General features: G+C 39.4%; 1 protein-coding gene across 1 annotated transcript in view; it reads right to left on the reverse strand.

Annotated features, from left to right (window-relative positions):
• LOC128746158 (frequenin-1-like) overlaps positions 1-13,485 on the reverse strand; it is an 83,751-nt gene that overhangs the window by 53,985 nt on the left and 16,281 nt on the right. Inside the window, exons 3-5 of the mRNA XM_053843203.1 lie at positions 13,416-13,440; positions 13,189-13,237; positions 2,116-2,205 (exon numbers count right to left, since the gene is read on the reverse strand). Of these exons, the coding sequence (XP_053699178.1) occupies positions 2,116-2,205; positions 13,189-13,237; positions 13,416-13,440 (164 nt within the window). The remainder of the gene's footprint in view (positions 1-2,115; positions 2,206-13,188; positions 13,238-13,415; positions 13,441-13,485) is intronic.

The following is a 13,485-nucleotide window of genomic DNA, read 5'->3' on the forward strand; positions in this document are numbered from 1 at the left end:
TCGTAACCTGGCATATACATATGAAAATCAGAGATTGGAAAACTATCATTAACAACTGTTAGTTAACAGTTAGCAATAATATCACTAAGTATCAGTAAGGTTTCGCTGTTATTGACGTTTACTGATACAGTTAAGTCGTCCCATTAGAAACATCAGTTAGATTAAGCTTATTGGTCGGTAGTAACGTACGGTAGATAAAGAAGACTCCATTATTCACGTCTCCATTCAACTCTATCTTGGGCTACTCGTCGCCAATTTCCCAAATCCCAATCGTCTCAGAGATCGCAAATCACTTTCGACTTGGTCGAGTCTTATTGCACGTTGAGCCCCCCTTTTCCCAGTGCCGAAGGGGTTTTTGAAGAAAATTGTTTTTGTCGCACTGTTGTCCGGCATCCTTACGACGTGCCCCGCCCACCGTAGCCTACCGTCTGATATATGATATGAATATTTCCAAGCAGTGCAAGTAGCTCGTGATTCACACGCCTCCGCCACTCTCTGATTTCAGTTTATACTCCTTATAAGGGCTTTGTACATTATCTGATTCATACGACAGCGTATGCTGCTTGATCATAGCATTTAGCCAATGGCAAAGTAGGCCCGATCCCGCTTAAATTTGCCGCAGGATCTCTTTACTCGTGTTATTATCCGCGCTCACCAGCGCCAGCGATCTCAAATACATGAACTCATCTACCACCTCTAGTTCGTCCCCGTCAACGATTACTGTCTGTGGAAGACGCGCGTTTGTCTTCTTTGGGCCTCTGCCTTTTATATATTTTGTCTACGATGCATTTATTTTTAATCCAATTTTAACTCCGTTTTCAGTCTGACGTAGATTGCCTCCGCCGTCGCCAAGTTCCTGGTTATGATATCAAAGTCACCTGCAATGCTTAGGAGGAGATTACCCTTGATAAAAATCATGCCTCTCGTTTCTATGTCCGCCCGTCGGATCACCGCCTCAAAAACGATGTTGAACAGCATGCTGAATAAGCTGTCTCCTTGTCTCAACCCTCGCCGCGTCTCTAAGGGACTCGATTGTGTCCTCCTGATGCATGAAAGACATCACTCGTCCCAATGTAGCTTTGATGAGTCGCATCAGTTTATCCGGCAAACTGGTCTCATGCAGTATGTGCTATAGTTGGTCTCGGTTGACTGTATCGTATGCTGCTTTGAAATCAATAAAGAAGTGATGCGGGAGCACGTTATACTTTCGACATTTCTGCAAGATCTGTCGGATGGTAAAAATCTGGTCCATAGTTACGCGAGCCCCCATGATGCCCGCCTGGTAAATTACAAAACAAACTTACAATTAACTGAGTTATTCAGTTATAAAATTACAATTTCCTGTTTTTTTGCTTCAATTCCGTGACGGGTAAAGTTACTAACGTAGTGGAAACTACTGATAGTGATCAGTAACGATTTTTAATGGAAGTTCCCATCCCTAATGAAAATGCTAGCTGGGTGTCTACGCAGGATGGAGTTGAACTCGCATTTCACAATTGGCGGTCGAGTGCGCTTCCAATTACACTACCGCGGGGCGGGGCAGTATAATTTCAAGAAGTGTTTCACAGTTCCAATTTGGTCGGTATGCACACATTTACCCTTTTTTCTCTCGCAAAAGAATGAGTACGGTTCCGCTTTCAGTGCACTCTGTATAAGGCTCCCGGTACCCGTGGGTGGCACTTTTCATCATTACCATTAATGGTACACACTGCTCGTGCGCTGCATAAAAAGACAGTAATTAAGGCAATTATGACGTTTCATGCCGGTGTCTATTGCATTGTCGGGATGTGTTCCGGCCGTAGCGATATGGGACGCACCAAACAAGGTTGGAAATTCGTGTCAAAATACATTCTTTATTGCCATCGAAAAATGTGTCTAATGAGTTAATTTTCTTCTGCATCAAAAGTAATAAAATTATTTCAGTTTGCTGCTCATTTTGGCACATGTAACGAGAATCTGCTGCTTGTGTGGTAACATGACAACATTAACCTATGATTTCAGAAGTATTTCGTCGACAGCCAGCATGACTTTTGGTTTCAACCTGCTTCAACGGGAACTTTGGACAGCATGGCTACCTGAGATCAAGTTTCGAATACTTTTACTCGGCATACTTACATTGTTTTCGTCGAAAACTCGAAACACCAGCGAGGCAAACTTGCTCGGATCACCTTGCGGGAAGAACTGCTTGTAGATTTTGATGAAACCCTTTAGAGAAAAGAAAAGCCAGCGAGAGAGATAGAAAGAAAGAAGAGAAAATACGAAAAAGTGTTAATTAAAGTTTTTGCCTTTGGGGCAGTTGTTACAGTTTAGCCAATGGAGAAGTGCGTTCCGCTGAATGAAGCTACCTAGGAAAGGAAAGGGAAGTGAGTTGGAAAGTAAATTCAATTTCTTATTGCATGCTGCTCTGGGACTCGGCGGGGAGTGAGAGAGAGAGATCCAAGGGAAAAGGTGTGAAAGGTAAAAATCGTTGTTTGAAATAGCGAGCAAAAAGTACAATTCGCGGACTACGAACTGACGGCTCGAAGCGAGATTCGTTTTTAATTACTCTGCCAATTCCCTGATCCCCTACTCCATTTTGAATTATATCTATCTAATATTTGAACCGAAAAAAGCTTAGAATTCAAGGATATATTTCTTTCAAAATGTTTTACACTAGAAAAAGGGATTGCCAAATCTGACGAATACTTTATTGTTTGTTTTAATTAAGTTTTCATTGTAGGAAATTTTTGTTGAAACTCAAACCTAAACCAGTCTTTCTTGTACATTCATGTAAGCGGTTCTTGCCAGAAACAAATTGAGTTATTATATTATCAAGAGACTCAACTACTGTAGGTATGTGTCTCGTCTGTTATATTTGTCTATTTCGAAAGAACCGAAAATGTCACTTGGTTTTATTATTTATACCCCGAATACTGACTTTCCTAGGAAACATTGCGTTGGAAGGATCCTTTTTTTGCGCCGCTGCGCTCAAATAAGACATAAAAAAGTGAAGCAAATTAATCTTCGCTGTTTGGTACAGCACTGAATTCGCCACGTTGTACCCAACAGACGTGAAAAATGATAAACTGTCTCCTAATGAATTCGCGGGGAGCCTGTCAAGTGCGAATGTAATGTTCCCCCCGGGAGGAAATCACCCGAGACACGAAAGGCAACCAGCCCGGGACGGGAAGCCGAAAAATAATCGCCAGTATTAAGTTTTCTGCTGATTCAGAAGCATCGCACGACCCCGGCGGAGGATCATGCCGTAAAACTAGCAGAACTGCTGAGTGAGTCTGTGAGTTGACGGTTGACGGTTAGATCTTTGGTCTTTTTGTCAGCCGCAGTCTGACGGATCCGAAGCTGCCGCATGAAAAATGGCAAAGCAATCAAGCCAAACAGGTCCTCCCTGGGTACATTTGCAATCTGCATAATCCTTAGCTCAAACAGATAGCGTATTCATGGGTCTTTGCTCTGTACGGTGAAAGTGGCCTCGTCAGCGGCGCAGTACAACACACCCAAGACAAGTCATAAATCTGCATTCTCTGTTCGCCGCCCCCATCCTGCAGGACAAAACCGGCAACGAAACGACAGCGGATGAGATAGGAAAAGCCGTATTTCAAATTATCTACCACCAGCCTGTCATCGGTGAGTGACACTACGAAGCAGAGCCACTGGGAAAGTCCGAAAAAAACAGACTCCGAATCACCGAATGGGTGGTTTATTTACACGCGACAGGAGCCGTTTCGAGGGAAGCTGTATTGTGCGGATTACTGCACACTCAAGTCCAACCCGCTCGAGAGAATAAAAAAAAAACAGAAATTGAAAGTCTGGTACGCGATAAATTCGATTTTTCTTCTACTTTAGGGCGTCGTTCGCAGTTATTGAATCGATTGGACGTGAAATCGAACTGAAATGGGAAGTTTCGAGTCGATAAGACGAGAGACGCCTTTGTTTCTGATTTGTTGACGCACTTCCGCCCGGCAAACTGCGTTGTATACATAGGAAATGGAATCCTCAATTTGGTGTGATAAAATCGGGAAAATAAAATATGTTTGCGCTTAATATTTATGATAGTATTTCCACGTTCATATGATTCCCGCCCGGCATGGAAAGGGAAGCGACAATGCATGTGAGTCAAAAAGGGATATTCGAGTGGAAATATACTTCATTATTGCCCATAAATCCGCGTATACGCGTATTACGTCGGGAATAGGGTTAATATTCATAACGGGCGGAGCCCGAATTACTGCAGCTCTCATGTCGAAGGTCATTTTTGTGATTTAAGCACGCAGGGATTGTCACTCGACACTTGCGTGCTGGTCCCGGTGGTCCTTCCGTGCAACAGAGCATATTGCTTGATTGCTTGATTATTTATTAGCCAGCCTTTATGAGCTCGTGGTCATAGTTATTACATCTATGTATATACCAGTTAATTGCACTCTATGGATACCCACATTACGCTATTATGAGAGCATTTGATATGGATAGAAATTACCACCACACCATGTTGTGAAAATTACCCTTTGAAAACGATAAAGAAATATCGTTCGAGATTTTAATCGATGAATTGAAGCGAGAGAGATGTTTACAACAACCACCCACATTTAGCCATGCCACGATGATAAACTAATAAAATGTTCTTTAAACTTAAGTCACCCTTGTCAGTAGTCTTTAATCTACTCTAATTAACTCTTGAACAATAGAAGAACCTTACATAAAATTGTTATAAAACTGTAATTCTAGCTACTATTAGGATTATATATTGAAAGCATGCCTTCTTTTGATTATAATTGACATTACTTTAATGAATATTATGTTGTCCATAGTATTTTCAATAATTAACTGGTTTTAGGTTTTTAGATATTGAGGTTTTCAGATATTTTGGTTTTTATGTTAATGGTCTTTAGTTTATAGTTTTTAGTACTTAGGTTTTAGATCAAAATTCTGTTTTAAGAAAAAAGTCCTTATTGTTTTTAGAAACTCGTTAGTAAATCCAACTCAACAAATGCTATGGGCTTAAAAGCAAAGTTTGCTATTTTAGTAGAAAAAAACTTTTAAAATTTTACTACAAAGTGTTTAAATTTAGAAACAAAAACCTTAGTCTTCTATTTTCTACCTTTTACTCTCTACTCTGCACTCTCCACTCTTCACTCACTATTCTCTAATTTCTACTTTGTACTTTCTACTCGGTATTCTCTAGTGTCTACTGTCAACTCTCTACGCTCTACTCTCTACTCTCGACTCTCTACTTTTTCTACTCTCTTTACTCTCTCTGTTCTCTCTACTCCCCCTACTCCCCCTACTCTCTCCATTCACTCTACTCATTCTACTCTCTCTGCTCACTCTACACTCTCTACTCTCTATGCTCTCTCTACTTTCCTTATTCTTTCTATTTTCTCCATTCCCTCTACTCTCTCTACTATTTCTACTCTCTCTTTACTCTTTCTACTCGCTCTACTCTCTCTACTCTTTCTACTCTCTCTACTCTCTCTACTCCCTCTACTCTCTTTACTCTCTCGATTCTTTCTACTCTCTCTACTCCCTATACTCCCTCTACTCCCTCTACTCTCTCTACTCTCTCTACTCTCTCTACTCTCTCTACTCTCTCTACTCTCTCTACTCTCTCTACTCTCTCTACTCTCTCTACTCTCTCTAGTCTCTCTAGTCTCTCTAGTCTCTCTACTCTCTCTACTCTCTCTACTCTCTCTACTCTCTCTACTCTCTCTACTCTCTCTACTCTCTCTACTCTCTCTACTCTCTCTACTCTCTCTACTCTCTCTACTCTCTCTACTCTCTCTACTCTCTCCACTCTCTCCACTCTCTCTACTCTTTCTACTTTCTCTACTCTCTCTACTCCCTCTACTGTCTCTACTTTTGGACGCATCAACTCTTGGGCTTTGATACTCTTGGATTTTTGGACTCTTAGGTTCTAAGGCTTTTGGGCTCTAAGGCTCTTGGGGTCATGGACTCTTAGACTCTTGGGTTCTTGGACTCTGGGATATTTGGACTATTGGACTTTTGGACTCTTGAACTCTAGGACTATTAGGCTTTTGGACGCTTCGACTCTTGAACTTTAGGACTCTTGGAATCGTGGACACTCGGAGGACTTTTTGACCCTTGGATTCCTGCAGTCTTGCATTCTTCGACTCTTCGACTCTTGGATTTTTGGATTCTTAGACTTTTGGACTCTAAGACTATAGGAATCTAAGGCTCTAGGCCTCATGGACTTCTTGGACTTTAAGACTTTTGGATTCTTGGATTCTTAGGCTCTTGAAATCTTGAACTTTTGTATTCTTGGACTTTTGTTGTTTTGGGCATTTGGACTCTTGGAATCATGGCTCTTAGACTTTTGAACTCTTGGACACTTGAACTCTTTAACCCTCTAACGGACAACATCGTAAAAACGATGCGATCAAGCTAATGACTATTTTATCATGAAAGTACACACGAAAAAACCTTAAGTTCTGATTTTCATGCAAAAATAATTATCTGGAGGAGCGCCAGGTAGGAAAAAGTCCAATTTCTCTCTTTCCTTTTCCATGTCTAACGCTCTGCCCAGATATTTTTTCAATTCAGACATATTACAAAATTAAAATAATGCATGGAATTTACTCATAGAAAAACATTTTAGGTTAATCATTTTGTTCTAGATGTCCTTTTTCTACAAAAGTAAAAAAGGGAAAATTCGCGCATTAATTATTTTCGAAATTTTTCGGAATTTTTGTTTTTGAAAGATGATAACTTTTGAATGCATGGTCAGAATGTTATGATATTAGTATCAAAATGTCAAGAAATCTGTACAGAACATATTTTCGATATTGCCAATTAAAAACAAAGTTCGTATGCGGTTCTGGAGCTCCAAAAGCGACGGCCGTCTACAGACGGTCTTACCCGTTAGAGGGTTAACTCTTGGAGTTTTGTATTTTTGTACTTTTGTACTTTTGGACTCTTGGACATTTGGACTCTTGGACTGTCAGACTCTTGCACTTTTGTACTCTTGGACTCTTGAACTCTTGGACTCTTGAACTCTTGGACTCTTGGGCTTCTGTACTCTTGGACTTGTGGACTCTTGGGTTCATGGGTCTTGGACTTTTGTGCTCTTGGACACTTGAACTTTTGATCCCTTGGAATTTTGTATTATGGGACTTTTGTACTTTTGAACAGTTGGGTTCTTGGGCTCTTGAGCTTTTGGACTATTGGACTTTTGAACTCCTGGACTTTTGTACTTTTGGACTATTGGACATTTATATTCATGGCCTTTGGACTCTTGGACTCCTTGACTCTTGTACTTTCGTACTCTTGGACTCTTGGACTCTGGGGCTCTTGGAATTTGGGGCTCTTGGACTCTTGGACTCTTTGACATTTGTATTCTTGGACTTATGTATTTTTGGACTTTTGGACTCTTGAACTCTTGGACTTGTGGACTCTTATTTTCATGTTGCTTGTCTTTTTTTGACGTAGGACTACGTCTTATGGCAAGTTTTGAGATAGGGTGTCATTCCAAAAAATCCAAAAATGCGAGCGTCACGAAAAATGAGCGCTAATAGCTCAGCGGTTTTCCGATCGATTTTCAATATTCTTACACCAATCGATCGGAAAATCTTCTAAGAATTTACCCAAATGAAGAAAAGTATGGTTTCTTGATGTTGAACTATTGAAAAATTGAAAATAATGAATCTATGTTTTACTAAAATTTTCGCTTCGTGATTGGTTGGAAGATTCTTTACGATGATCTAAACTTATACCAATTTGATATCTGTGCTTGGGAAGTAAGCCAAAACAAGTGACAGTTTCCTCATTTCAACAAGATTTCTTAACACCGCGGTTCAACCTAGACCATTTTGATGTCCTTGCTTGGGAAGTACGCCAGAGAGAGTGACAAAGCCCCCTCGTGCCAACAGATTTCTTACGAACGCGATTAAACCTAGTCCAATCTGATGTCTGTGTTAGGGAAGTGTGCCAGAAAAAATGACACAAGTTCGTTGTCCCAACAGATCGCAAATTCTGCGCATCGCATCGCAATACTGCGAGACGATTAAACCTCGGCGAATTTGATATCTGTGTTGGAAAAATGTGCTACAGCTGTAGTGTTCGGTTACAATATGACTCTGTAGGAATACGCATGCTTGCCGTTTCAGTAGAAGTGTAGTGGAAAGATGTGCTGTTGATAAAATAGGATTGAATTGGTAAAATTCCTTCAACTTGGGAAACCATGGATAATAAAAACAATCTTTAATTTTTGTAAGGTAGCAGGAAAGTGACAGTTTGTGTTCTTGATTTTGTTAAATTGTTTCCAAATGCACAATCTTTTGAGAATTGAACGTATGCAATGTTACTACTTTGATAAATGTTACATACAACGCATATAGCATGTATACATGAAGAATCGAAAGATTACAAGCATGAATACATGCTACTATCACAACAAAGAGGCTTACGTAGTTCTGCGTCACCTATATGCGGTCGTGTCTTGTACACAACCCCTCTGATTTTTCTTTTTGTTATTTGCTTTTTGCTGTTTGCTTATTTCTGATTTAACATCAATTTCATGGAAAAAGTGCTTTCAAAATTTGTTCGTGCTTCGATTTTGCTCAAACATTTTATACTGTAGATTCGTGTGTTTTCATCTGGCTTTTACTGTTTTCTGGGGTGGCTTTTACTAAGTAAGGATCATTCCAAAAATCATAATATTTGGAACGAGGCTATTTTTAAACTTTGGAAAGGGGAGCTCTGTAGCCACAAAGTTACCGAATCTGCTTTGACAAGCGAATGGTCGAGGGTTCGAATCTTGGCAGAACTAGGCGAAACGCTTGTCAAAGTGACTTTAGCATGGGTTTACTATCAGGCACCTTATTACCGTTTCCTCGTACTAAATTCTATATTACCCCGATGGAGTGCTCTTAATAGTGAAAGAAGTCATTCTTATAGCTAAATGTACTGGTTAGCTTCGTCAGGGATGGTTGTAATTGGAGACAGTACTGGTATGGAGGAGCAAAGAGGGTAAAGTAGAGTTCGCATTGAAGGATGGGTAAACCCAATACACACAAGCACACATAAAAATTGATAGGCTTTATCGCTGATTAAATAGCGATTTTAGTAAAAAGAAATGCAGTGCAGGTTACAACAAACACCCGGGCGATATCATAATAGGTCAACAGTGATCAATGAGTTTACAAAACAAAAAAATTACTTTGAACCACCAAGCCGGTTTCAATGACTTGAATAACAGTTTCAGGATTATTTGACGTAAGACTACGACACACCGCAGAGTATTATTTCATAATTTTGATGCTAGTTTCCGTCACGTAAACATGAACGTAAAATTTTGAACGCAAATAGCTATGCTAATTTAGAATAAATTTTCATGGTATAAATGGTTGTCCACGTTAAAATTGCAACATATAAAATTAATTCGCATAATTGCATATTTAGCCATACTTAGCCTTGCATGCGATTACTTTCCTTTTAGAAAAAGAGAGACAAAACCCCCTCGTCCCAACAGGTCAATGACTCTTTACGATCATCAGACCAGTGCTACCACATATTCATCTGTATTGAAAGGGAAATAAATGTACCAAAATCTGTACCATTAAAATATTTGTTTCATAGCAAACTCTGGTTCGTTAGCGTAAAAAATTCACATGTCTCAAATCATCTATTTGATTGATGATATATACACTTATCTCTGTTAAACTTAGATCCAAATACGATTTATTTTATTTTCATTCATACCAAGAATTGCTTCTCTATTGATTTTAAGTAACAGTACTGAGAAAAAAGTATGAGTTTTCGGCATTCAGAAAAATCTATACCTATCTGTACTTTTTATCAAAAATCGGTAATCTGTACCAAAAAATTCCAAAAAAATCTGTACTTTTTTAGATAAATCTGTACAAGTAGTAACGCTGGTCCATACTCACACTAATTTGATATATTTGCTTGGAAAGTAAGCCAGAAAGCGAGATAAAGTCCTCTTGTCCCCTCAAGATTTATTAGAAGCACGGTAAGCCTAGTCCAATTTGATGTCTGTGGTAGGAAAGTGCGCCAGCAAAAGTGATAAAACTTCCTTGTCATAATAGGGGGAAGATACGTCACAACGATTAAACCTAAGCCAATTTGTTAACTGTGCCAAGGAACTGCGCTACAGCTGTAGTAGTGTTCGGTTGTAATATGATTCTATATGCTGCGCACATATATAATTTCATTGGAAGAGTAGTGAAAAGAGAATGTATTGTGTTGTGGCAAGGACGTGAAACAGATAAAAAGGGATCGTACTGGTAAAAGAGTTACCTTACAAAAACAATTTTTGATTTTTGTAAGGTAACAGAGCAACAGTAGATTTGTTCTTGGTTTTGTTAAATTGTTTCCAAATACACATTTCCGCGAGGAAAACTGTGACGATTTCTCGTGATTTGGTTTAAATAACTATGCATCAAGGCTCAAAACGATGCGATTTAAATCTGCCATACTGCATGCATCGTGCATCATCATGCATCAAGCATACTATGATCTTTGTGAGTAATGACTAAAAAAAATACCAACTGAAGGCTGCTTTTCTGCTACTGCTGGGTTGTAAACAGCGAGTTTAGAAGAAGTAAATATCCTGTGATTTCTCCTCCGCTGCGTTTAAGGTAGTATGTTCATTTTTTGCTTTGTTAAGAAGCAGAAGCAGAAGTTAGCGTTTATGTGCTTCAAATTTTCTCAATTTTTTCCCAGGGCCAGCTGTGCAGCTTGTCGATAAAGAAGAGTCAAACCTTAATGACGATTATACCCAAGACTTTTCTTTTTATGGTTTATTATTTTTTCTGTATTAGTCTTTAGTCTTTTAATCTTATTATGTTATCTTGTTCTGTAATCTTGAGCAAAATCTAGTTTTTAGCTCATGATTTATGAAAATACATTATGAATAATAATCATGATACCATGACCTTCTTGCAGTACAATACAATGCTAAATCATGAACTATTATTCATAATTTTGTGCTGGCTGATATGGCAGTTCAGTCATGATTTGACAGCAATTCAAATTTCATGATTTCATGATTTCATTCATGGTATCGGAATCGGATTTCTCTCCGTGATATTTATTATGCTTGTATTTCTTTATTTTTTCTTAATAATATTTTAGTAATTCCGCGAAAACTAACCTATTAACTAATGAAATAACAAAACATTTTGATTTCATTCTAAATTTTTATACTGGCTTCTTGTCAAAAATATTTTAGACTCGCATTTCTTTACCTGAAACTTAAGGGGGGTACCTTCAAGTTAGGATAGGGCCAAAAATCATCAATGTTACTCATTTTTATCTTTAAGCTTTTCTTATGATAACAATCATAACTTCATAACACCAGAATGATTTTAAAATAAATTATTAAAAAATGTCAATTTTTGCGTACGCTCTACTTTGATTTTGAAACACAAATTTTTGAAGAAATAATTTTGAAGGTGCGATAATCACCCTTATTCTGCGAGTCACATGACTCAATACGACAATTTGATATTTTGTTTTTACCTGTAAAGAAAAGCAACACACCGTGCGCCTCCATTACGTTATGCCAACTTCTATAGTAAATTGTACCTTAGAAATGCAGAATTAACGTTACAGAATTCATGATTATTAGTATGCAAAAAATATTCGTTTTGAAAAAAAAAATACAAAAAGTCTTGGAATAAAAAATATCTAACTCACAATGCCATGGCAATCATCATAATGGCGTACATTGTGCATTAATTTTACGAATCATCGGGCGGCTCCATTGAAGTCGTTCGAATTAGTTATGAAGACATTTGTGTGTAGACGAAAGTTCATTGAAATTTTTGGCATGCAAAGAATTTTTCGCGTAAATTCAATTTATTTCAAATTGAGGAGATTTAAGTTTAATTAGCAAAATGTAACTAATTTATTTCCTTCATTGTTATCAAAAGCAAAACAATTCGGTCATAGGTATAAAAATTGACCTAAATCCGTTCCCATCACAATCTAAATCCCCAAATACGAACAAGTCACTACTTGAAAGCAACCTAGGGAGCCGCAAAAACCGCCAACCGAATTATGATTGAACGGCTCCGCCGCACCGTTAGTGTTCGTTCGTGCTGCTGACTGGCAAACGCGCTGCTGTTGTTACGCCTTTTGAAGTGGGTTGCGGTTCGGTTAGACGCAGGCGGATGGGCTGGCTGGCTCCCTGGCTGGCTGGCTGGCTGGCTGGCTGTTAAAGCTTATCAAGCGCAAGGAGCGAGCGGCGAGCGGCATCCGTCGATTATTTAAACGAAGCTTAACTCCCCACCGACCGACCGATGAGCACGCAAAATTTTCCCCCCTTGTTGTTTTCTGCCTCTGCTCTGCTGCTGTGATGATTGACATCGGCCGATCTGCGCTTCGATACTGTCGGCGGAGTGTGCCAATCTGATGAAACGACGATGATACGCACTAACTTTCACCTCTCCGTCAGTGACTTGCGATAGGCCTGCGGGCTTTTGCCCCAATTACTAATCAGAATGCAGCTTCGCAGAGGGTTGTACGGCGGAGGTTTGACATGGGTTGGATTTTTTTGTTCACTTGAGGATTGGATAACAATTGCCCTTAAGGACTTAAGGGAGGGAAGAACGACGCTTATGAGCGCAGCAGTAACAACGATAATTGAATGGAAACAAGGTTAATTAATCTGATAATTGCTGGTGGTTGATGACAACCAGTTGGCTTCTACCTGTGATGCATTTGGTTTCTGTCGGAGAAACGGATTATATCAAATTGCTACTGCGACGAACAGCGTTGTCCTCGGTTAGCTAGTGAGTGGGTGGTAGAGAAAACGTGAAGTTGGCTACTTTGAAGAGGAGAATGGGGGTGTGATAAATGGTACTTTTTGCTGGTGGCAAGAATCCGAGGACGGAGACCTGACTGATGGCAGGGTGGAGGATTATTGTCTGTTGACAAGTATTCGTACAAGAATAACTTTCCAGGTCTTGCAGATGGTCATTTTAAAAGCGATGACATCAGCAGTCGCCATTTGTTTGGGAACTTTATCAGAGCCTTCATTAATATTTTATCTTCGCTCCGCATCCCAGACGGTCATCAATTTTGGTGGATTTCGCCGTCGAGCGAAGCGACGGGGCGGTGGGAAAGATGCACGGTTAGGGAAATGGGGGAAAAATGCGGGAGGCGAACGCAATCTCTAAGAAATATATCGAATCGAAAATTAATCTAGCTTACCTGCTCTGTCAGCAGTCCGTTGGGACAGTCTTTCAGGAATCCTTTGTGCCTGTTTATAGTGAAATCCGGTCCAATCGCGGGGGTTGATTGAATACAAACAAGGAAAAAAGTAGGGAGAAAAAAATTAATCGAATTCGAGAGGATCGCATTTGTTTGACACTTTTTTTGTTTCTAGATGGACGGAGGATACGTGATGATGAGCCGATTTGTGCCGCCACTATACTCACCATTGTCGAATTTCTTTCTCTGTGACTGAAAAGAACGGAGAAAGGAAAAATAAAACACAATTAGCTTAAT

This window comes from Sabethes cyaneus, chromosome 1 (assembly GCF_943734655.1).
Source record: "Sabethes cyaneus chromosome 1, idSabCyanKW18_F2, whole genome shotgun sequence".
In the NCBI taxonomy this organism is placed as follows: domain Eukaryota; kingdom Metazoa; phylum Arthropoda; class Insecta; order Diptera; family Culicidae; genus Sabethes; species Sabethes cyaneus.